Source organism: Pithys albifrons, chromosome 1 (genome assembly GCF_047495875.1).
Source record: "Pithys albifrons albifrons isolate INPA30051 chromosome 1, PitAlb_v1, whole genome shotgun sequence".
Classification (NCBI taxonomy): Eukaryota; Metazoa; Chordata; class Aves; order Passeriformes; family Thamnophilidae; genus Pithys; species Pithys albifrons.
In genome coordinates this window covers 93,457,162-93,483,233 of record NC_092458.1, presented here as the reverse complement: position 1 = coordinate 93,483,233, position 26,072 = coordinate 93,457,162, and the positions used below count along the sequence as shown (strand labels likewise).

The 26,072-nt window shown below is 41.0% G+C and overlaps 1 protein-coding gene across 1 annotated transcript; it reads right to left on the bottom strand.

The window, feature by feature from the left end:
• Nucleotides 1-2,181: 2,181 nt before the first annotated feature.
• CCDC80 (coiled-coil domain containing 80) lies at nucleotides 2,182-24,130 on the bottom strand. Its single transcript, XM_071560797.1, has 8 exons — nucleotides 23,513-24,130; nucleotides 21,262-23,156; nucleotides 16,954-17,110; nucleotides 12,043-12,179; nucleotides 11,260-11,408; nucleotides 7,836-7,939; nucleotides 6,185-6,265; nucleotides 2,182-3,545 (listed from the first exon to the last, which is right to left on the bottom strand). The coding sequence occupies exons 2-8, from the start codon at nucleotides 23,146-23,148 to the stop codon at nucleotides 3,199-3,201; spliced, it is 2,862 nt and encodes a 953-aa protein (XP_071416898.1). The 5' UTR covers nucleotides 23,149-23,156; nucleotides 23,513-24,130; the 3' UTR covers nucleotides 2,182-3,198.
• Between the last annotated feature and the right edge of the window lie 1,942 nt (nucleotides 24,131-26,072).

Genomic DNA, 26,072 nt, shown 5'->3' with positions numbered 1-26,072 from the left:
TCCTATGGAGTTACATGTTTCAGATAGATCATGTGAAATCCCTCTTGATTTAGTATTTCCACTGTATGGAAACTTCTCCATGTTGGAAAGCTTAACTATATTTTGCCTCAAATGACAACAGGGAAATTTATGAGGATATTTTTGGAGAGCAACATTAGTTTGGCACTCAGAGCATTTAATGAATACATTGGGCAGAGAGGTCTTTCCAAGCTTTGATTTAGAGCCCAGATTCACAAATGTTTGAACTTAATTGCGGCTGAGGATGTTATGTTCCTCCCTCCAGGTTTGAGGAAATAGTTCACAAAAAATCCCAGGAAGAGAGGTGTGTTCATGTTTCTTGTTTATAACAAGCCAATTAAAGCAGTATTTATTTTGTTAATTTCAGCTATTTCATGATTGGAGCAGCTTCAAAGGCAGACTTGGAGCCACCTTGGAGCTGAATCAAATCTGATAAATATGTATAAGAAAAAGGTTTTTCTTAGCATGTGGAATCTTCCCACGAGGTCTGTAGGAATAGGACCTTCAGCTCAGTAAGTCTGTCCATGAAGTGATGCTGCAGGGACAGAATCAGTGGTTTGGATTTGACTTGTGCTTTGCCAGATGAAGTCTTCATTTGAAGTATTGTAGCTCCTGAATGCTTATAGCCTGCAAGATAACTACATGTTGTCATTGAAATACTTTGACTTGATGTTCCTTCTGACTTTGCTTTTAGTTTTCTGTAGGGAGAAGTAGGTTGCAAAATCAGGATTTTAAATAATTGCTAAAAGTTCATGATTATTTCGAGCCGCTTTGTAATGAAGGCAGAAACAGGCACCAGAATGTAGAACAGTACAGTCTTTCTCAAATGCTATGAATATTTGAATGTGTACTTTTGGTTAAGAGCCCAACCCAACCTCCCCTGAGAAGTGAACAACTTTTTTGGCATTGTCTTTTTAATGCAATTCCCACTGATTGCCTAGGCTGAGTTTGGTACTTGCACAACTGAACTTTGAATTTTGGGCAGGGGTAAAAAGAAAGGCTGTTTGGATGTGTTTCACTCTTTTTTGTAAGTTAACTGTATCTTCCTCCAGCTCAGCAGAGGACATTTGGTTTATGTGGTTTGTTAAAAGGGCTTTCATTTAAAGACTTTACATGACAAACAAAATTACAGGAAAGTTTAAGTGAACACCTGAAAGAAAACACCCCAAAGGCGTTTTTCTTTCTGTCGATAGGAGGTGCCTGTTAAGCATCCGGTGTACTTTCCTCTGCTTTTGCTTTAGGCAAGGAAGTTAGGCAGCTGACCTTAATACAGTGATACAATAAGCACTTGTTTTCTAATAGTGAGGTACAAGACACTCTATTTCCTTCTAGGAATCATCCTATTCTGTGATTGGGTTTGCTTTTTCAAATTTCTCTGTCCACTGCTTTCAGCTGTGGGAGTGCTGTAGTCAGTGAGAACTTGGAAACTCTCTGCAGGCAGCAATCGTCTCAAAATGGTTCTGTCAAATATCTGCCTTCCACCACTTAGCTCCAGTCATCTGAGAAAGGTAAGTCAGGAGCTGTACCCTGTGCTGACTAGACCTTGTGATACAGAGAGCAGCCCGCCCCAGAGGATGGCCAGGTTTGTAAAGCTAAGGCCTTGTGACCTCCACATCTGTCCGCTTTGCTGATATTCAGAAGGGCAAGCAACATCTGAGTTTTTGTGGCTAAGTTTCTAAAGAAAGCATCTGGGTTTGAGTGAAGAAATCTGGAAAATAGTAAAACACATGCAGAGCATACTCCAGCCACCTTAGGGCTGTGTCCTTCTCCCTGTTTCTGTGCTACAGCTGTGGTGGCAAAACCTACTATGAATGCCTTGTTGCGTCTACCTATAGGTGACATGCAGTCATATCATGGGTTATAAAAAGAAATGTGACTGGTCAGGCACATCTTCAACATTAGAAGTGAGCATTGTGTCATTTTGAAGGCCTGCATGGTATCTTCTTCACTTCAGGATATTCAATAAGCTTTCTGCTGTGTCTCTAATGTTTAGAAATCTAACCCAAATGGTGTTGAAACCATGGCTGTATGTGCAGATCCTGCCACTGGTTTCAGCAGGGTAGGGTGATACAAGAGATTCAATGCCCCAAGACATGAATGAGAGGGGAGAAGGAAACCATTTCAGAAAGTGTGGCAGAAATAGAGATGGATTAGCAGATCAAATTAATCTCAAAAAGTTTTATAAACATTTAATCTAGATCACTTTTATGGGGGAGAGTATGAGAAAAAGAGGTAAAAGAAAATTTGAAATTTAGAGTAATAGTTTAATTAAAAGCATTATTATAGAGAGCTAATTACAACTCCTTTAAAATATATGTGAATGAGATTTGTATTTCTGATGAAAATAATGCTTCTCAGTTTTCTGTATTTCAGACAATGCTAACTCTGGTTTGTGTTTCCACTTAGCTCTCATTAACTTAGATTTAACTGTGAGGTGGGCAGGACCTAAGAGAACAGGGACCACAATTAAAGAATAAATGGCCATGCAGTAGGCTTTGTAGTGAAGAACTTTACATTATATTGTATTGAAACAAATTCTGCCATAGCCATAAATCTTATTTTCATTGATAAAATCAGCTACTTACAATGTTAATGCACAGTAGAAGGGATGCTGTCTTTTTAAACAAGATGTTTCAAAAAGATTTTATTATTATTGTTCTTACTTTTAAAGAGCATGCCCCAGGCTTCTTTCTTAAAAGTTTCCTTTTCTGGGGGAGGTCTGAAATATGATTCTTTGTTTTTCCATAAGAATAATGAAATTTCACTTTCCAATAAATATAATTTTTTTTCTCCTTAGAAAAAACACTAAAAAGCACATTGCAACATATGTTGGACAGTTTGTGTCTTGTCCTATTGCAGTGCCCATAGACTGAGGCTGTGGGGTCTCTTTTGTTTGGTTTTAACACAAACAGCACCTGCTGATGGTCTTTGTTTATAAAGGTTTAAAAATATAAAGGAGTCTTTATTGTTTAAAGCTTCAATACTACTGGTTTGAATTGCTTCACTGTAAAGGCTTCTGTGTTTTTTGAGAAGGCAAATGACCAATGTCCCTTGATTGAACAGCAGAAGAACGAGGCGTGGATATCTAGGTGGCCTGGGAAGACTTTCTGCAACTGGCCACAGATTGCTTGGATAGCTATTAGAAGACAGACATGGAGCTGTCAGGGTAAGTTGCTCTTTTCAGTATGGATATCCATGGTGGTAACTCCCGTGGTGACGGTAGTCATCTTGGTAACCTTCCTGATATCCCTGGTGGTAGCTATGGTAACCATACCCACCATACTCATCATCTGGGCACTGCATGCCGAGCGACTGCTGAATCGTCATTTCCTGTCGCCGAAGCTGCATGGAATCAATCAGGTCATACACAATCGCCATGGACCACATCGGAGAAGGATACCAGGATTTGACGTTTCCATCTTTCCCCACTAGAAGCATGGAGAAATATTCTGGGCTAATTTGAAAATAATTTCGAATGTCTTTCACCAAATTAGCTGGGATGTCTTCTCGGTCTACGGTTGAGCTTCCTAGAAAGTGATCACATGAAAACAGCATTGGTGTTTTGTTTAGGCAATGACGGTTTTGTAGGTAAGCGAGTTAGCAACATGAGATAGGATACAACCCAATAGTTGGGAATATAAGACGCTTGTAATTTAGAAGTTCAGGATTTCCTGGATCTAAAATGGAGTTGCTCTACTGTGAACTAAGGATGTCTTTTCAACACTTTTGTTAGATTTAGTAAACTTGTCCTTATTCTCTAAGCTGAAGCTACTGGAATGTGGTATATCTTTTTGTCATCCAAAGCACATGAACTTCTTTGACTACTATGCAGCTTTGGCCACCAATTCATGTATTACAGAAGGCATGTGTGAACAACAGTCACAGTGAAAGAAATCACAAGAACTGAAGTGTGATAGAAGAACTGCAGGATGAATTTGCTGGGTCATTAATGGCACCACAGAGCTCATGATGTATGAGATATGGGATGTGGTAGATGTCATGTCCATGTCAAAATACATGCTCTAGTCCAAATCTGGTGAACTCCAGGCTTTTAAGTGTGAAGTCTGTGCTGAGTAAATTAGTAGAATCTGTAAGACAACAGAGATCAGTGGGCACATATATACATATTTGGGTTGGCAGCAGGATGCTTACAAAGCAGCATCCTGCATTAGAGGTTTGAGGTTCTCTGAAGGAGGTCAGCAAGCAGGTGGTTCAGCGTGGTCTGGCTGTCTGGCTATTATAGGCTATGTGGATTTGCAGAAGGCTTCAAAAGGTACTTTGATAGCTTGGTTGACGGGCAGATGAATGATTGCCTGTAGTGGAGGGAGGTCATCAGTGAAGTTCTGTGGTTGTGCTGGGACCAGGGCTGTTCAATATACTTGTAAATGATGCACATAAGGTGTGAGGATGGAGATTAGGAAGTACACTGAGAGTGTGAAGATACTCACAGTAGTTAGGGCAGGGGATGATTGTGAGGCATGCAGAAGATCCTTGTAAGACTGTGTGATTAATTAGTAAAATTAGGGAAGAAATGCTATTCAGATTGAAGAGATGCACATGGTGAAAATTTTTCTGACTCCACACAAGAAATGGTGAAAATTGACCATTACCACTTGACAGTGAGATGTTAGGGCTGTGAAAGAGAGCTTCATGAAAGGCTAGTTCACTGCTCACTATTGGCCAAAAGCAAAACCAGATGTTAAAACCATGAGGAAAATAATAGCAAAATAGTATTATTATGCTACTAGGGAAACTTACTGTTTGTGTGGATCTTAAACCCTGCATAAAATTCTGGTTCTCTCACCTCAAAAGACTATATTAGAACTGGGGTAAAAAAGTCAGAAGGGCAACAAAGCTGATCACAGGTTGGGAATAAACTCTGTGTGATTCTATGTCCAAGTAAGTGGGGACTACAATCTGTCGTGTAGATCAGTTGAGAGAGGTCTGCAGAGTTCTGAATGTCACTGCAGGGATGCATAGGGATTAAATGTTTACCTTTTTCCCCAGGCAAGAGATAAGGCGTATCAAACACAGCTACAGGGGCCATATTCAGGACAAAGAAAAGGTACCTCTCTAGAAGCTCTCACAGGAGAACACATGCTAGAAGTTAACATGGATTCAATGTAAGTTTAGACAAGTATATTGAAAAGAGGTCTATTGATCTTAATAGAAACTATAACCAAGCTCTGTGGAAAATAAGCAGAGGCTTCAAGAATGTTGATGGAAGAAGTGTGACATTTGCTTCCTCTGTTTTCATTCTTTCTTACAGATGAACCTAATGTTCCTATGCCACAGGAGGACTAGGATGCTTTCATGCAAAGAACAGTTGGAACAGAGACAGGATAAATAAGCTCCTTTCTGTCCTTGTTCCTTTACTGATGGAGGCAGTTGTATGTATTAGGTAACAGAGGAACCTGTAGCATTTGAAAAGTACCCTGACAGCTCTCTTAAGAATATCTACCTGAAGTAGCCTGCTGAGATGCAAGTGGAATACTTGAAGGAGACTTGAAAAGATGGAGAAAAAGAGACTTTTTATGAGGACAAGGAATTATAAACTGAGAGTAGATTAAGATTTGATATAAGGGAGAGGTATTTTAGGATAAGGGTGGGGTGACTCAGGAGAAGGTTGCCCAGATGGATCCCCCGTCTCTGGAAGTGTTCAAGGTCAGGTTAGTTGGGGCTTTGAGTAACCTTATCAAGTGAAAGATGTCCCTGCCCATGGCAGGGGGTTGGAACCAGATGATCTTTGAGTCCTCTTCACTCACAGTCATTCTATCAATAGGAATGAGGGACACAAATAGGAGAATTTGCTGACTATGTGTTCTATTAGCCCTGCAAACTCTTGAGCATGTGAAAGGCACAGATGTCCCTTTGTCTTTTACAACAAGACTAGCAAAGGAGTGTACTGGGGGCTGTGAGTTTAGGTGAGAGGTAAAGATGTGAGATGACTTCTAGATATTTGTGCTTTTCTGTCCTGAAGACACTATATAATGTTTAGCACAGGAACAGCAAGAAAGCTTTTGTTTGCTCTTGTGTCACCTTATTTTTTAAAAGAAACCAAACCAAACAAAAGCAGTCATACTCATCCTGCTAAAGAAATTGAAGCAAAGAAGCACTCAGCACTGTGTAATGCCTGTCATGGGTAGTACTGAAAACAGTTGCTTACCATTAATTGGATACAACTCTAAGACACCTCCAACATCTTCTCCAACTCCTAGCAATTTAAGAATAGTTATGTGGCGCAGACCTGTGAAGAAAATGAAGGTTTTGAGTCAGACCAGATCTTTCTGTTCATCCTTGGGCAGGTTTCAGTTTAATCAGCCTACGCTTGCTAAATTAGGGCCCAGTCTCAGGACTGGAAGAGTTACTGATTTCTGTGGAGTCCCTGCCAGTGACACCACCTGTTCCAAACACAGGGATAAACTGATGTGTCGCATGAATGTGGTATCAGCTGCATAAAAGCTGTTGCTGGTTCCCCAAGGGCAGGAGTGTGGTGGTGTGGTTCTGTCACACAGGGATACAAGCATCAAGCATGCCAGTAAATTGCAGAGGCCGTTCTCCCAAATCCAGAATGTTTCTGCATTGTTTTGTTCAGTAGTAAAGCTTTTACTTATCATACACACAGCAACAAATTCTTTAGAGGCAATATAATCTATCCCAGTTAAACTCTGAATGCTTTGGAGGGATACCTTATGACAGGTACTCACTTCTTTAATTTGTTCTGCAAACTTGGCCTGTTGCCTCTGCTTTGAAGAAAGGCCTTAGGGATGACCGAAACTGCTCATGTGAAATGCATCTGTACAATCTAAAAAATCTTTGATATAACTGTTTTGCAACTTGGAGGTATGATGCTTGTAAACATTCCACTTAGTTAAAACACCGATTGACAAAGTCTTTAGAAATTCACTGCATCTCCTTCAAGGTGTCCCTAAAAGCATGGGGACAATCAACTGTTTTGGTTACATTCCACTCTTTGGAAAGAGTCCATGTCACAGTTTGCTTTGGTAGTTACCAGATGAGATGATGGTGATGCTCTGAAGGAAAGCCAGGTGACTGAATAAACAATGATACTGTGCAGACCTCCCTTCAAGTATAATTGAAATGTAATGAAATACCAGCTGCTGCATGAGACCTGTTTCCTCCTGTTGTAGGAGTCAAGTCTATACCCTGCATGGTATTTGCATTGCTAGGAACTTAACAAGTAAGTCTCTCTGTGCTTCATTTTGAAAAGACAGAAGAGTGTTTCTGGGTCTTGCTCTTAATTGCTGCCTAGGGGAGTCCATCTGTCTCCACTGACTACGTAGTTGGATCCTAAGTACCTAGTTATGGGTCTGGGAGGGCCTTTATTGGATTAAAGTGGCCTTCATTAATATTTTTACAGGTTTTGGCAATGGAGGAGGAAGGAAGATTAAAGAAACCCCTGATGTTCATGCATCTCCCTGATGCCTGGCCCATTTCTAAGTTGGGTGTTACAGGATCTGCCTTTCCCAAAGCATTTTATTTATGTTATTAATTTATGCAGTACAAAAAGGAAAATACTATTGTTCTCCTGAAGTACAAGCCTGAAGAGAAGCTTTGGAGCACTACCATTTTCTGCCTCACATAAATAGTTCCAAGGAATACTTTGTATAGCTGTCCTGGCTGTCAGTATGCTGTGCTACCTGCTTAGCACAATCTTTTCTACTTGAATTTGGAGGAAACTTTCCAGTTGTCAGGCTCCTCAGACTGTCTGTGTTCAGACTTGAGCAGAGGAATCCATCACATCACCAGGAAGGATGTGGTTTGGGGGAGCAAGGATATAATTTCTTTTGACTCACCAAAATTGCAGGCTTGTCCACTGAGAGCAGCAAGCTGCTGGGAATAAGCCCAGTCTTCATCACTGGGAGCAGAGATCACTACAAGCCTCCTTCTCCATCGGAACCTGAAAAAAGAGAGTGACAGGGCATGGTCATGACATGTGACTCAAGTTCTGTAAGCATTTTTGTTCTCTGTAGGCTGAGATTTGTGATACCTCTCAACTTCTAAGTAACAGCTGGATGGGAAATGTTTCTAATTCTGCCCATCACTGGGAGATGATAAAGCCTGGTTTGAATTTTACAACTCCAAAACTTTCAAAGAAACACCTGCAGTGCCACTGCTTCACTAAACAAACATTGCAAAGCTTCCAATCTTTGCTCAAACCCCCCTTCAGTAGTTACAGAAATGCTGAGAAGTGTATATTCAAGAGAGAAAGATTCCTGTGGAATCCCTCACTAGGCATTTAGCTTTTACATCATTCACCACTGCTGGAACTGCGCAGTTATTTTGCAGTCCAAGGGCTGTCTGAGAATTAGGGTGTATCTTCATTTCAGACATAACTCATACTTCTGTGTAAATAATCACTGACCTTGTTTTTTTTCCCTTCTACCACGTTTGCTCCAAATAACTTTAACATGGCTTTAAGTCTGAGCTTACGTATGGAAGCTTGAGTATGTGCTTCTGTGAGCCTATGGCTATATAAGGCATGCATGGGGCAATAAGGTAAATCTTGAAATATTTCTTTAGTAGGGACTGAATCATCTAACCAAGATTTTGCGCAAGGACGTCCTTCCATTTTCTGGTCAAGGAAAGACAGTGCCATAAGGACACTTGAAACATTTAAAAATTCCAACTCTACGGGGTTTTAATACTTCCTCAAAAAGTTTTTTTTTTGAATATAGGTACTCTTCCACGAAAACTAAATAAATCAGATTTATAGGAATTTGCCAAGCTACAGAGATATTTTTATAGCAGGAAATGATCTTTTAAATGGATGCAGATGTTATTCTGTTACAATAATAGCCTGCTTTTCTGCAGCACCGTGTGAAGATCTCAAAGGCTAATGCAATGGGTCAGTTCTGCTTCACTTGGAGAGAAGATGAAGATACGGTGAGACTTGCTCAAAGCCACAGAAGTCGTTAAAAGAGCAGAGTATACTGATGTCTTTGTCTTGTTGATTGATACTTATATGTGTATTTAAAATTAGAAAATTAAATCCTTGAAAAGCAAAGCACCACAATTTTAATCTTGCCCAGGAGGAACAGCAAAGATGTGTATGTATCTGTGTGTGTCTGAGTCTGTGTGTGTACAGTTACGTGAATAAAAATGAGAAGTATTAAGAATCACATATGTGATGTGAAGGAAAGGAGGGAAATTTTGTATCACTGTTCTGAAAATGGGTAACAAAATAATCTTTGTGATATTTTGGATAGAAAAGCGCCTGGCTACATATGAACAGTGACTGAGAATGTAGTTGTGGAATCATATTTTGCTTTGGGCAAAACTGTGAGTTGATTTGAGAGGCTCTCAAATTGCTTCCTGTTTTTTGTGTATTTTTTTGGGAGATGCACAAAGCTGAAACATGTTGAAAGCCACTCAAGCTGTTTATTCTCCCACTCCAGGCAATCCCTATGCTTGGTGTGCTTGTCTGGGGCTACGTTTTACCGAGAAATTAATTCAGTTGGTTCTTCACTGCTGCTACTTCACCAACACCAATGTACAGACTGGTGCCTTATTTCTGACATCAGAAGCCAGGGACCAATACTCCTGACAAATCTGCCATACCTTCCTTGTGTGTATCCTTTCTTCCTCTTCTACCTGTTTTGCTTTCTGTTCTGATTTGTGAGCCCAGAGAGCAGTACAGCCAGTTCTGTCCCCACTGTTGCAGGGGATCTCCCAAACTCAAAGGCTTCCTCTTTATACTTGTGACTTTTAAGCATTACTCAAGCTGGCTCTGACTCTCATGATCTCCCTTCACTCCAGCCAGGCTTATTAAGAACAATGTTTGCACTATTGTGACTGACCTCCCCAATGAACAACACCAGGGTGACCAGGCCAGGGCTTGTGTTCAACTGGGAATATAATCTTGAACAAAGCTGGAATGAATCTTGCTGGGAATACAAAGCTGGAATGAATCTTGCTGGGAATACAAAGCTGGAATGAATCTTGCTGGGAATCTGACCAGTTAACGTGGCTAGAGAAGTCCACCCAATATTTAAAGCCTGATGCTTCTTTCACAGACAACAAATACATTCTGAGTGGCAGTTCTGTTTATAAATGCAACATTCTGCATTTTTTGGCCATGTTTTTATAATCTATGTTTATGACTGGGGCTGTTTCTAAGCAAAAAGCATTTGGGGCCTGTCCCTTTCCAGCATACAATCTCTTTCTTGTGTTGATCAGCTGTTTCCAAACTGTGGTTCTTCTTGGTAGTCTTTGGGATGAATCACTGAGACCTAAACAGGAGGTGGTGAGGTGAGTGTGGTGGATCTTGTTAAAGGTTCTCTTTCGGTTGAAGTGGCTATAGAATTTTAAAAAGTTTATGAACCAACAACCTATTCATTTACTTGTTGCTCCTTTCCTCCCTCATCATAATCCCTCATGCCACCTCAGTTATTTTTGAAGCCATCTGGCATTAACAGTATATTCCCATGGATTCCAATAGTAGGTGAGGAGAACACAGTTGTAACAGGTAAAGCCTGCCTAGCGTGATAGGGGCCACCTTAATTTCACGTAAATTGTCCTGTGACAGAGAGGGCTATATAGCCACACGGCTCCTCTGTAGATCTGAATTCCCATAGTTCAGACATATTTATTGCCTGGAATTTAGGTCTCACAGGTAGAACAATAACACGGCATATAGACATTACATAAACAAAACTGTCTTTCTGCAAAAGGTCTCTCAAACATTTTGTAAGAGACATCTGCAAGACCTTTAGTAATATGCATTACTAATACTGGCAAAGACCAACTGTTGTCTCAAGCAGGATAAAAAGGAAGTTACAGAGAATTAATTACTGATTCGAAGTACATGGAAGGGATTAGAATGGGATAAATAAGATTGGGATGGTTGATGATCAAAACACATAAACACTGTGCTTCATACATTCAAAGCACTGAGCTAATATCTGTGAATTAATCCTTATTTGCTCTTCTAATGCAAATCAGTGTTACTATCTCCATGTGATGATGGGAGGTACTGAATTGAGGTACTGAAAGTCAGTGTCCAAAGAAGATGAAGTCAGTCAGGAAACATGACATGCTTCCTGACTTCCAGCATTCTGTACAAGACTTCATTCAGCTCTGGCTGCATCTCTGTATTTGCTTAACACTATAAATACTGAAAAATCTGTATTTAAAAATCACAGAAATAGTTTCATGGGTATTTTTTCTGTAAGACAATAATCAGTAGAACTAGCAACAGATAAAAACAGAAGATAATACCTGGATAAGAAGCTCTCAAGAGATTGCTTCTTATCTTCTTTGCAGACAATGCCCTCTTTTTTCTGTCTTTCCATGTCTTTAATTCGTGACTGGAAGGTGTCAATCAAATCAAACACAGACTTCATTGCTATGGGTACTTCATAGTATTGCTGTTAAGAGAAAAAACATGGATACAAGGATGCTCATATTGGACCCGTTCTGCATGTATCACAGCACTGTAGGATATAGAGAGTCAAGTGGTCCTGTTTACACAAAGGTAACAAGCCCTAAAGCAGATTAGAATCCATGGAAAATATTATTGGTTTTGCACTCAGACAGCCCTTTGGAGGGGACATATTTTCAGTATTTGCCCAGTGTGATAAGGACAAGACATTGCAGGCAAAAAATTATCATTATATTCTTCTGTAAGGTCATTCATCTTGAGGACTGTCCATATACAATGTACCATCATCCCCTTGAGTGGCCAAACTGCATGTTTTGGGATGCCAGGTATTACATTAAACTCCCTGTCAGCTGGGGTCCACTTCCTCACCATCCCAGTAGAAACCTACAATGCTGAAATCTCCTAACTGCAGAAAATGAAGATAGCTACCTAATTCCTGAAAATTTCTTGGTGCTCTTTCTCTTGTCCTCCAGCAATGACCGAGTCCTGCATCAGTCTCTTGTGTATCTCACATGAAAGGCTGTAATGTAATTTCATAAATTTTTTCTTCCCTCTGCTTCTCACCTCCCCTCCCCCCTCATTTTTCCAGTGCTTTTTCTTTTAAGAGTTGAAACCCTCACCTTGACCTTCATGTCAGTGTCTGTCAGCACCATGAAGAAGTCATTGTAGGTCATCCCATATTCTTTCCTCAACTCACTGATGAGCTGCTGATCCACAAGATCTTCATCCTCTATCACTTTCATGGGCTTTTCATTATCTTAATGGAAGACAAAGGAGAAATAAAAATAGTCGTGGAGTCACACAGCACTCTGCCTTTAATTTCAAACTGGAAAGAAAAGGGGAAATTAATTTCCCAGAAGACCTTTTCCTGCTGCATAGTCAAGATATCAAAAAACATCAGTATAGCATTATGGCTTTTAACTATCCAGTTTTCAATCCCAATATTCTTTGAAAATCATCCTTTCTTAGGGCATATGAACTTCAATATTGAACATTTCTAAATTCTTTTGGAAAATATTGCTATTTCCTGGTAAGATATTTCAAATTTTTTTGATGTCTCATTCATGTATATGCATGTACTAATCATTTCACCAGCTCCTGAAATGCAGCCAATTCTGGAATAGAAAACAGAAATTTTGATAATGTGCTCCATATGCAAATGAAACAGCATAGATAATTTAGGTCAGTAAAGTATAGCTAGAATAGCTTGAGGTTGCCCAGGACGCTAGAATTAACCTTGCCAGTCTCAAAAAATTACATGTAGGGTTTAGTGACTATAAGAAACCAGCAAGTGTATTTTGAATGCTGCAATCCTAACAGCATACCTCACTATATAGCCGGCTTTGGCACTCCCTCCTCCATCTGTTTGCTGATGTCCATTTCCTATCGAGCACTCTGACAGGCAAAAACTTAGTTTTGAGAATGGTTTGTACCTACTCAGTGCTCCATCCTAAGAAAACATTCATAAACATTTGAGAAGCAAAAGACCTCTGAAGACAGAGATTTGAATACAAGCCTGGGGAGGTACCAAGGTTCCTTTCTTCCCATGGGGTATATCAGGATCAAGTCCTGAAAGCCTCCTGTCATCAGCTCAGCCTCAGCTGCAGCATCCAGCACAGCCCTACACAACTGCAAGTGCTGGAACAAGCCTCCATATGCAGCTGTGGGCCTGGAAAGCTAGAGACAGGCTAAATCCCACACAAAGGGCATTGTCACCTGGGTACCCAAGAACTTCCTGCAAACATTACTTGTCTATGCTCTGTGACACCACTATGGATATTAATATTCATATTCTCACTTAGAAATCACAGCCTTGCCTTAAGTGATCTGCCTGAAGTCAGACACACAACAGGCGATCAAGAGGTAAAATGCAGAGGTACAACTTTCTAGTCCCCTGCTCCATAATTATTCACCAGCAAATGGAGATGAGATTAAATGACAGAAGTTGAGCACACAGCAACAGAGAATATTTGATTCATTATACAAAAAAGCATTCTAACTAATTTTTTAAACATCCATAGCCTTTAAGGAGCAATACTGATCTGTTTGAAATTTTGGAGTAGGTCCAATCTGTGTACAGGCTGAATGAAACTTCTCAATTAAAATTCAGTAAATGTCTGAATCAGAATCTGACTTTTCACACCTTGAACCCACTTCTTACAGAAAAAAAGACAAGCAAATATTAAAATTTTGTTATACTAATCAAGCCATAGATGTCATATATATGGTTTTTCATGGTTATATGTACCTCAGTTGAAAGCTTGGTAAAGAATTAACAGGCAATGTTATCAATTTCCCATTGGATGTGTTGCTGGATATGGTAACTGGTTATTCATTTCATAAAGCATATGTAAATCATGTATCAGTGCTTCATAAGTGAGATTTACATGTTATTAATGGCAAGCATACAGCAAAAAATCATGTTTGAAAGCAAAGACTATCTCATTGGCCTAGATGGAGATAGAATAATGCAAAAATTGCTACTGTGAAATATGATGGAAAACAGCAGTGCAGCAGTACCTTTGACCACCTGACCCATGGGACTCTTCTGATTTAAACTCTAGATAACAATATGAAATTAGCACTTTGGAGTGCCATGGTTAGGAGATTTTCTTTCAGAACTTATGATAAAAAGAGCAAAATTAAATTACAGATGATGATACAGAAAAATGTTTCAAGAAAAAAATAAAGCCATTAAGCCCAGCCTGCCTTTCTACTTGGAAGTGATTTCTATGGAGGGGGGGGAAAAAGAAGTTAATCTAATTGCCTCTTTCCAATTCACTGCTTGTCCCTGACCTCCACCTCATAGAGGGCATCTGGGTTCAGCATGATGAACCTTAGGAGTGGAGACCATCTGCTGCTACCTACAAAGTTCTCACTCTCTTCACTTTTTTGGGAAAGGTCAGTGAAAGAGTGTGGAAATTTTTCTCCATATATCTTTGGCAGCCACAGAGTCTGTGAAGATGAGTTACTCTTTAGAAGTGACACTCAGCTTTTGTGTCATTCCAGTGGGAAACTGGGAAATACTCTTTGGTTTCACTATGAGCTGATCTTGGCCAGTGTCAATGAGCTCTTTCATTCAGTGTTTCTAAATGTGTTTGAAATTTCAAGTGAAAAGTCTTTTCTGTGGACTTTTCTGCTGTTTTCATTTGTATTGGAGTCCCAAGATGCAGCACTCCAGGCAGACCTCATCGTGGTGGGTGCTCAGGCTTCTCACTAGCACACATGCTGTGAACAAAATGTTTCTTAGAGCTTTTGCTGCCTCTGGTGCTGACAGAGAGTGAACCTTGAAGAGGCCATGCAAACAGGAAAGGTAGATACAGAAAAGAAAGACGTTTATATTATTTAAACTTTCTAAAAAGCTCAGGATTTGGTGTTTTGAGCAAAATGATAAGGTGAACTTTATGTAAGGCTTAACCTATGGCCTTCTAAGTTTCCTGATTTTCTTCAACAATTTAATTTCTTCTGTGAGAATTCAGCTTTAATATACACTTCTGTGGTTTAGGAAAAGTTGTAGGTTAAGTTTGAAGCAGTCTGAAAGAGTATGGTCTATGTCAGAGTGAATATCTGTTTATTAGCCAGACTAGAGCTAAATATAATCCTAAACAGTCCACTGACAGGCAGATGGGTCTAGGCACACAAAAAATGTCCTTGAGTAACCTTGGCCTGATGTGGAAAATTCTGCTCCAGATTTGTCATGGAGGTGCACGAATGAACAGTCTGTCAGGATCTGTGATTCAGTGTCATTCAGGAATGCAATGCTAGGTCCCCTACTAGCTCCTATCCCTCTGAGAGTTGCAGAGGCTCGGCTGGAAGCCAGACATAAATCTGTGATCTTCCGGCCAGTTATGTGCAACATATACCTGCAACACCCTGGAGCTGTTGTGGTGCTGAGCTTTCTTGATATCACACATCTTTCCCCGTAAATTGGTAAAACCAAGTGAACTTTGAGAGGAAAGATGTGGTGGACCTATAAGCAAAACTAACAGCTTTTATTCTATTTGTAGAATAGAATTGTAGAATATTTGTATTTCTTTGGCTTCCTGCAGTAAAGCATTCACAATGCTGTTAACCTTTAGATGCAGACAGCAATGAGATAGTTCGCATGATTCAAGAGACACCCAAGCTTAAGTGCTTTGCTGGACTGGGACCTGGAGTCTTTGTCTAAACACTATTGTTATGAAAGCAAGGGTTCTCACTGGCTTTGGTGAATGCTTCCTCAGGACCTGAATGCTGACAGCAGATGTTTCAAAGCTGCCTAAGAGCAGTGGACCCCCAGTGTCCCCTGTCTATATGGGAACTCTCTGTGTAAAGTATGAGGCACTAAATATGTCTGAACGAGCTACTTTGCAGGTCCTGCATAGTCTGACTTACAGCACCTCCAAAACCTCTGACTCTAAATTAAAGATGAACCTCTTTACAAGGGCCAGCAATAAGCAGTCACAGTAATGGGTATCATGATTCACAGGGAAAGAGGGGTGATAAGTCTTCAAATGGTAAACCTTTAATTATTAGGTATGCTGGTGCAAATTTTTTAAGATTGGCCATACCTAGGGGCTGTGGTTGAAATATTCTAAAAATAATACCTCTTTACCAGCATAGAGAGGAAAATGCACCTGGACCTTCCCTGGCTCTGGAGGCTGATCTTGGGAAAGGAAGGAACTCATTAGCTCAGTTGGTTAAAACTTGGTTGTAATAATGCCAAGGTCATGGGTTCAATCCCCTATGTGGGCCCTTGACTTAAGAGTTGGACTTGATGATCCTTCTGGGTCCCTTCCAACTCAGAATAGTCTGTGATTCTGTGATTCTATGGCAAAGGTTCTAACTAGCACGCTACTCTGCCCTGAGTTTGACCCCAGTGCATGTTCCTCAAAAATGAAAAATTCCAGGATCTTATGAGGGGTGCAAAGGCATGAGAAAGTATTATATGGCAGTGGGGAGATAATGATGTTGAACTCCAAAATGGGATTAACTTGGAACAAATTTTGAATATACTCTCAAACAATTCCCTTCAGTGTTTCCTGCCCCCACTCTCCTCTCTGTCATGACAACAGCCAGTTTATTTAAGTAGCATTTAAATCTTGCTAGCCAGTATATAGCCACTGATGGCTGATGTCATGCAAAAACCAGTGGCAGAAGGGGATTGTATTAGGGCAATCTTTGAGGTGGACTGAGGTTGGTATTCAGGGTATTTGTAGAGCTGAGCCTCATTTCCTCTTTCTGTCACATACCCTAATCTCTTTTTTTCCTGTTATTTTGCTCTTCCACTGTTTTACTGGCTTTAGGAATTCCCACAAAGCTGAAAGCACTCAAATTACAGCAATGGAAACCTAAACGTGGAAAATACCAGAGACACTTATGTAAATATGAAAGGGACGTAGTCAGCATGGAAGGAGGAGAAATGGGTTTGAAAGTCTACTGGATCACAAAAAGTGATCCTGCTTAGATTTTAACCCAAGCTGGGGAGATTTCTTCCTTTGATGTCTACATTGTGCCTATGAAATGTAAAGAAATCATTAGAAAAAAAGAACCTAGCTGGAAGTGGTCAATTTTCATGCTGCTGTTGTTCATGGTGCCAAAAATCGTAATGACCGAGATCTTCCTCGTGGCCATCTTGCAGAAGCTCTCCAGATATTCATCTCGCTGCTGTACATACATGGTGTTGTCCGCCTTGGGGGTTGTGATCAGCTGGTTGGTGGCAGAGACAAAAGAGCTTGTTTAGTATAAGGAATGAAGAAGATTAATATTTTACTGAAGGAAAACTAGTCACTGTTTGCAAACTGGGCTCTTTTTCCCATAAAACTGTCATTTATTAGTGTTTGGAGTGTACCTTCAGGCCTAGGCCTAACCCAAAGGTGTTTAATCAGCCACAGGAAAACTTTTGGAAGCATGTCCAGCTGGTTGCAACAGCTCCTCCACTCTCTCTCCACAATTCTGGTAGAAGGAATAGCATTAGATTTTAGAGAAAACCATGTACTTTCCTTTTATCTCTTGCCCTGCAAGTCCTATCAGGTGTCCCTCACAGCCTTCACTGGTGCCATAATCTAGGATTCCCACTACTCACTCACAGTGGGAGCACTGGGAACATGGCAACTGCTCTGGCTTTATCCCATGGTCCAGGAAGAGCTCCCGGTGACTGCTCTGACTGTGAAGGGGTGAGTGAATAGGCTACATGAATACTTATGTAACTGATGGCCATATAAGACCTTGAAGACTTGATAAGGCCACTGTGCCCTCATCTGAAAATAGCTGATTCTGGTTTGGTTTTTTTTTTGTTTTAAGCCACTTTCATGTCTTATGGGACTTATATTTGCTAGAAGACACATCTGTGGAAGGAGAGGAAGAAGAAGAATTACAACATCAAAATTACAAAAATCTCTACAGTTTGCCTTCTAAGAATTTCAAGGATTTAATTTTAAAAAATTTAAAGTATGTGACCTAGACCAGTGACTAAGATGCAAATATTCCGGGAAGGTGTGTGGTTCTATGCAGCAGTTTCCACCAGGAGGTGGCTAGGGATGCTGCACTCTAGCAATGTCATTTTTCTAACTAGCAGCAGTGCACTGCAATCAAGCACTTGCCACTGATCCCCCAAACACAAAGAGAGCTGGAATCTGGATCCAACTTTTATGATTTAATGTCACAAATAATCACCAAAATCCTTCAATTGCAAACTTATGCTTTAGTCTGTAACAGGTGAAATAGTTTTCTAGTTACCTTCTGAAGTTTGTAGGGCCTGGAGGCTAATTTTTATGATACACTCCTTATAAATCCAGTTCATCAAAGTACTGAAGTGTAAAAGACCTTTCTGAGCTTGTAAGATCTGCCTCTCATTTAAGCAAAGGCCTCTGGCACAACTGCAGCATTGGAACATGAAGGTGAATGAGAGTCAGACAGAAAGAGGATATGATTTCTGGGCTATAAGCATGTAACACATTGCTTTTAAATGGCATAGAAATGCTTCAAATGAAAAAAAAAACAGGACTCAAGAAAATGATTTGAGGATTGAGACCAAAACTAGACCATTGGTTTTGCATTGTCCTCCTAGTTTTGGAGGTCATAAGATGGAAAGCAGAGACAGGTCAGAATTTGATCTGCTCCATCAAACCTTGAAGAACAAAGCAGGGAACGCTTAAGAGGCAAAGCAAACTTCAAATCAAAGCTTTGTGCCAGGACTGGTTTAACCCAGGCATTATATACACTGTATCCATCTGCATCTGCATCATAGAATCACAGAATGGTTTGAGTTGGAAGGGACCTTCAAGATCACCTAATTCCAACACCTCTGCCGTGAGCAGGGGCACCTTCCTCTAAACCAGGTTGCTCAAAATCCCATCTAACCTGGCCTTGAGCACTTCCAGGGTGGGGTAGCCACAACTTCCACTCTCCCTCTTTATATGCTCTCTTCAGGTACTGGAAGGCTGCTATAAAGTTTCCCTAAGCCTTTTCCTCTACGGGCTGAAAAACCCCAACTGTCTCAGCCTGTCTCCATAGGAGAGGTGCTCCAGCTCTGTGATTATCTTCATGGCTCTCGTTTGCATGCACATGTGTGTGCATATGCATATATGTGCAAGTGGGTATAAATAGAGTGTTGTATATGAATTGTCAGTTGGCATTTCATCACCACAGGGAAATAAACAAAAACCCCAGACTTACTAAGCCAAATTTTCTCAATATTAGCAAGACTGCAAAAAAGCTCCACTATAGAGAGGTGAGGCTGCAGGACTCAAAATCAATGTTGTTTTCTTTCCCAGTTTCTGCACCTGCAACCTATATTTGTCATTACTTGAACTTAACCCAGAACAGCCTGCAAAATTCTGGATGTTTGAAATTCACACTGAAATCCTAAATCCTTAATAATGCAGAACTTAAAAAAACATGTCCCTCTCAAAAGACCTTTGAAAAAGGGCTGAAACAATGTCCTTGGAAACCAGTCTATTAAAGCACCTGAAAGATGCAAAAGCAACAGGGAACAGCTTGGATAGAACCACTTCTGCAGCAGTATGGTTTAATTCTCTAGAGGGCGAGTTTAAAGACTCATGGACAGAGTTCATTAACTGACAGGACTAACCCTAATGGAACTGAACAGTTTGACAGGAGGAGATGCAAATCGGCACACGTGTGGGTTCAAAGAATCTTGACTAGTTCTTTTTTTTTCCCAATGTGCCATGCATGGCAAGGATATAGTAAAGTCCAAACACTGCTTTTACTAATAACCAAATCAAAACTATTCTCCGAGAAATTTCAGAATAAGCAGGTTGAGGATGGCATCAGGTTCTGGAAAAGTGAAGTGCAGCATGGCATAGTCAGTAGTCTTCAGTGAGTTTTGGCCTGATACCCTGAGATTGTGCAATTCTTTTCTTGGAGATCCAGCTGAGAGGTGGCCTGGTATCAGAAGGTTCAAATTTCAGACAGCCCTTTAAGTTTCCAGGACTGTGGTGTTGTAATGAATTAGCAGCCTGACATCTGTAAGCATTGCTTTTGGCTCTTTTGTTTCAAGTTTGTTTTTATTTGTCCTAATGCTACAGATATTCTTGGAAGCCACAATATTGAGACCAGATTTCAAAGATCCAAACTTGTGCACAATTTCTATCTCAGAGCTTTTGATTTGACTAAATATTAGTAAACAAGTAACTAAGACATTATTTGCAAAATTCAGTCAAGTTCAAATTTTTCAAATATATGGCTTTTTTCCACTTCCAGCGCTAGCCCTACAGCTGGAAAAATGGGGAGGAGGAGAAGAAAGTTGCCTTCTGTTCAGATTCACGAATTATCAGCAGAATGATTAATTAAATTCCAACAGCTGAAATCTTAGCTTGGCATCTTAGCTTGGCATCTTAGCTATTTGTATTGGAATATGGAGCAGGAAAGTCAAAGGTATGTTTGTGACACTGATTATCAGACAATAATTGGGAAGCAGGCCAGCTTGCAGTAGAATAACTGCAAGAAACCAGCTTCCACAACAACATTTTTAAAGAACTGTTTTTCAAAGTGTACCCTTCAGGATATGTGCCATCTTCCAGAAAAAGCATTTGTAGTACAACTAAAATCATTTCCTGTCCCAGGTGAAGTGGGTTGGAAAAACTTACAACACTGTTAAACCCAGGGAAAAGGAACTCCAGTCCATGCTGAAATTCTCAGGCCTGAAAATTTACTAGAGTGTTATAGTTTAATAAAAACAGCAGGAGAAAAAAAAAACAAACCAAAATAAAATTTGCCCAGGATGTCTGAAGATGTCTAGGAGATCTGAATCCAAATTCCCATCAGATCTTAATCCCAAATTAACCATCCCTCAGGGCATCTGATCACAAGCCTTTGTGCATATCCTCAGTCAGACATGCATTAGTATTGCCAAACCACCTGGCTTGCTTCCAGTTTTAGGACACCAGCACCAATACGACGCAGGTGTGCCAGCTGGCAGAACATGCTGAGCATTGAAATGTGGTAACACTGGCAAGTACCTGAAAGCGATGAGTGGATGTAATCCACACTTGAACTTCAGTTTATTGGTCATAATGATGCAGAACCTGACACCCACATATCCAATGGAAACAAGATAATCTGATGGCTATATGGTGGCTCATGGAAGGGACTAGAAAGACGTTTTAGCCTAATTTCTGGATGACTGATGTTTATACTGCATGTAAGATTTCCAGTATGTCCCTGCAAAACCTTCCATGTTGAAAGTGATTGCTTGGGGTCTACATATTTTACCTCTTAAACAAAAGCACCAAAAAAATAATAAAAAACCACCATAAACCTACTGTTCCATATATTCCTGCTAGGAGGGAGATATGACTTCAATTAGGTAATAAGATTCAGATGAACAGGTTACTTACAATGAGCCGCCTTTTGCCTTCAAAATATTCCAGGAGGTTGGCTGCTGATTTCCTGGGAGGCTGTAGGAAAGGCTTCTTATTGGGCTTGGGGAAATCCTCATTTTCAGTCCTGCTGCCCTTCTTGTTCTTCTTGCTGCGGTCTTTGTCCTGCTTGCTCTTTTTCTCAGCTTTGTCCTTCTTGGACTGCTTCTCACTCTTTTGCTTCTCAAGTCTGTCCTTCTTCTTCTTCTTCTCAGGTTTATCCATTCGCTCATGCTTCTTTGATTCTTTTCCTTTCTTTGGGGGAATATTTCCTGCTGCAAACTGCTCCTCTAAATGGGAATTAGCAGGCTTGCTTGGGTCATATTTATCTTCATATTCATTACTCAGTATCTTTTCTTGGGCCTTCTTTTTTGGTGGTTTAGTCTTAGTCGCTTTGTGTTGCCCTGGTGTGAAATTCAGGTCCCTATGGTTATAGTCCTTTCTGTCAGTTCGGTTATCTTTAAATCTACCTACATTTGCCTTTGTATAGTGCATTGAGGGAGCTGTTGGGACTTCAGTGAAACTGTCATAGTGGGCAGCTTTGTTTGGTTTCCGCGTGGCTGCTGGTTGCTTCTCTGTGTGGCCGCGCTGCCGGTCCCTGCGGTTTGCTTTCCACACAGGAGAGTAGAAGTCCTCAGAGGCTGCGACTCGGGGAGTGGTGGCATCAGGGGCTAGTGGAAGCCTGTGGTACTCTGTGGTGGAATGTGACTTGGTGGTCCAGGTCCTCTGTGTGGTGGGAAGGGGTGTAGTTGTTGTAGTAGACCGGCTTGCTGTTGTCACTGCACGGGTGGTGGCATGAGTAGTTGTGGTGGTGGCAGGGAGGGTAGTGGTCCTTACTGTAGGCAGAGGAGTGGCCACTGTGGTTGTCATTGGTTTCCTCACTGTTTTGGTCCTTGCTGGCTGGTTATTGCTCTTCCTTGGCTCCTCCTTCCTTCCTAATACCTGGACATGTTCACCATCAGGGGTAGGCTGGGTGCTGTCCCCATTATTGCCTTCCTCAACTACCTGCCCCTCTACCCCAGCTGCTTTGCAAGTCTGGATGAAGCCCTTCTGCCTCATCTTCTCTATTTTTCTGATGGGGTTCTGATCAATGACTTCGTACATGGCTTCTAGCCTGACTGGATAAGGATACCTTTCCTCCACCTGCAGAGTTTTCTTCAACAGTACCATGCCAAATTTCCCTTTCTCTAGTTTCAGAAAGCTCATGAGCTTAGGGATGAGAGCAGGATCCAGTGGCTGTTCCAGGATTTTTCCTTCATTGGTTATCCTTCTGACTTTTCCCCCTTCTTCCCCTTCTTCATGGAACAACACAATCTGCTGGATATGCCTCTCAGCCAGTTCACAGTAAACATCATTTTTCAGCAGGCTCATCATGAGGCGGTAGTAGCCCTCAGAGGCATGGGGGGCAGAAATGACCCACACCCGATTTTTCCCTGCAAAGCTGGCCAGGACATTGGGGGAACTTGACCCTGAAGGGAAACGTGCCACTCGTGACTGTGAGGCAGAGGATATCCCTTCATCCTTAATCATCTCAGACTTGGAGTATTTGGCTGCAGCTGTGAGTCTCTGTACCCATCGCATTCTGGTCCCCATGCTCCTGGCCTGGGAACGTGCTTCCCCTTGCAGGAGATTGGCAGGTGGCTTTGCAGGTGCTGAAAAATCCCTCTTGGAGACAGGGTGTTGAGGATTTGAGTTTCTCAGGGATGCTCCAGATCTCCTCAGGACACTCCTGGAAGACCTGGAAGCCAAGGGCACTTTCCTAACTCCATGACTCCCTCTCTCTGCTAGCCTCTCTGTCTTCTCAGAGCCACAGACTAGCCATGCTGCCCACAGCAGGGCTAGGCTGAGAGCTGGCCTCCAGTTCATTGTGCAATCTGTGTGAGGGGGGAGGAGAAAAAGTTAGATGTTAACAGTATGATGATAGCCTTCACAAGTGATAACAAAGCAAAGCATAGGCTCACTAGTTTTTGTGATTTATAGGTGCTGATTACACCTTAGTCCTGCCCTAGTGGCTTGGTACATTTTACTGTTATTTTTGGAAAAACACAATTTTATGAAAAAATGAGATCATCCTTCTGTAACATGACACTGTCTATCCAAAAGGGCACTATGATCTGCATCCTTCTCTCTCTCTGTCTCTCTCATGCTCTCACTAGACACACATGCAAAGACACACAGAGAAAGGGTTGATACCTACAGCAGAAAGCCAAGAAGCTAACTTGAAACTTACACTCTCAGGGAAGTTCCTTCCCCTTCCAGAGATGAGGTTTCACGTCTTTTTCCTTTAAAAGGAGACCATACAGCTTTGCTGCTGCTCGGTGATTTATCTTTTTGCAGCCCAACAGGTCCCAGAGCCTGCCTTGTGTATCTTTTAACTTTCTTCTTCACCTTCTTGACAAGCAGGATGAGGTTAGTGGAAATTTCCTTTGTGATTTCTGCTTCTCCATTTACCTGCAGGTCTGGGTTTTTGCTGTGCCGGTTACCCACACAGGCAGGGATTACATTTAAGAAAAGGGAATTCCTGGCTTCTCCAAGTCTTTCTGTTTTATACTTCCCAAGTCTCTTTCCCAATCCTTGCTTCCTCAGTCCCGTTTAGTTCCTTTGTTTGCAGAGAGGAAAGCAGCAGCACTAATATATTTTCCAGGCTGAAGAAAAACACAGGAATGTGATGCTGAAAAAAAAAGAAAGGACGCTTCCCTTTCCCTTTTCTCCACACTTTGACAAAAGCAAATTGTAAAACACTCGGCTTTTTTTCTTCTTGGCTGGCCGCGGTCCCAGAAATGTCAGGGCAACCCCAGCCCTGCTCTGAACCAGCCTCAGACAACGGTGGCCACTGGAAATGGGGGAAACTTCACTCAGGATTTAACAGCTCAGCAGAACCCGCCTCCTCCCCACTCCGACACAGGGAGGGAGGAGGAGGAAGGCTCTGGGGCTGAAACACTGCACAGCATCACAGAGCACTTCAGAGAGGGTGACTCCAAGCCTTAACTCTTTCCTTCACGAATCCCAGCTCCCTGGTGCTCTCCAACCTCGGCTTTCTCTTCCCTCCCTTTTAACAGGCACTATCTGCATAAAAAAATAGTCCTGTGAGAAGTGTATTTCTATATCAGTATCAATAACAGCTCTGGTGTTTAAGAGTTACTACTTTTTAACCTCATGATTTCTGCCTCCTGTTCCCCCTTTCCTCTGTTTTTAATGCTTTCAGGGAGTTTCTCAGTGAAATCCAATTTCTCTTCACTTTCCAACCAATTTCTCTTTCAGGTTTTTATGTATGTCAGTATATTCTTTCCTGCAAACATCATATGGGCACAGCTGTTTGTTAATTTGTAGTTTTAAAAGAGATCAGGTTGTTTACTATTGTACTGTAATTAGAGTCATATGTATTTCCCATGAATGTGCACCAGAAGGGAGAAAAAAAGAGAAAAGGTACAAAAGTACCTACAGGGACAAGAGTAAAAGCAGGGTCATGTCCTTTGCTCTCCCTTCATGGTGTAAACGACACCATTCTATTGAGCTGACGTAAACTGGCACAGCTATGCTGCCAACACCTGGTCTTTAGCTGATTCACACTGACTTCACTGTGCCGTGCACCATAAGTGTGAAAAACCACTTAATTTTAGTTGATGAATAACACCTAAAATATCCAAGACCTGAATAGTACTTTTAGTGTTTTCCAGGATTTCGCTTATTTACAGAGATGTTAGACTTCTGGATTTGACCTTCATTATATTGGTTGGGAATGAAGGTACACCATCTACTTCCCTCGAAATTAATGTTTCAAGGGAAAAACCTTCCTCTTCTTTCTCTCTTTTCATATTTTCTTCATTTTTACTTTAGGTTTTCTAAGGCAGTGATAAACATTAGTAGTGGTTTTGCTAATTTGTGTCTACAGTTTTGGTTCCGTGGTCAGTGGTTTGCCCTGGAGGAAGGGGAGGATGCTGAATGCCTGTGTTCACATTAACACAAGGGCAAAAATTCTTGGCCTCTCCCAGAAGATCATATCCTACATCCACAGGGAGTTAAAGGGACTGTACCTCTCACAAGGAACACAAAACTGGAGTTCTGTGGAGCAAGAATGGGTAACATTTTCTACTAAATTAGTGTCAGGTCTGCTTGTTTATTAATCTCGACAAGGAAACCTCTTTAAAAATTACACAGTTTTCCTGTGATGTTTAAAAGAAACTATAAAAATAAGGGGTTTATTTCAATATTTCATCCAGTTTATTAAAAAGATTTACAAAAGAAGTGACCCTACAATGCTGAAGCCAAGTATTTAATTTGGGGTAAATTAATTTAAAAATTAAATTACCTCAAATCTATTGCTTTTTATAATAATTTGAAACCATAGAGAGGCAAAACATCACTCATCTGCAGAACACTGTTAATGCCAAGGAAAACATACTCAGTCCATGATGACAGCAAAGGAAAGAAACAGATTTCCATATTAGCTTTGTTGTTTATCCTATCCAATTATAGATATGCTAAAGAAGTTCTTTGAGGACTTTGCTTTGTTTTCCCAAGCTGACTAAAGAAGTAGCATGCTACAGAATCTGCCTTAAATGTATCAAAGGGTGGCAGGTCAGTGAAGAAGATCGATTGTAAGGCAGTTGCAGGGACAGCCTAGCACAAAACAAGACACGGAGCCAGGGGGCTTATTTTCAAGGCTGATGTTTGTTAGTATCTTTATCACAGATGAGGAATAAACTTGAAATGACTGATGGAAATATTTGGTATTAGAATTTCTTAGAAAGTCAATAAAAGGAAATAATTTATACAGGCCATCAAGGGAC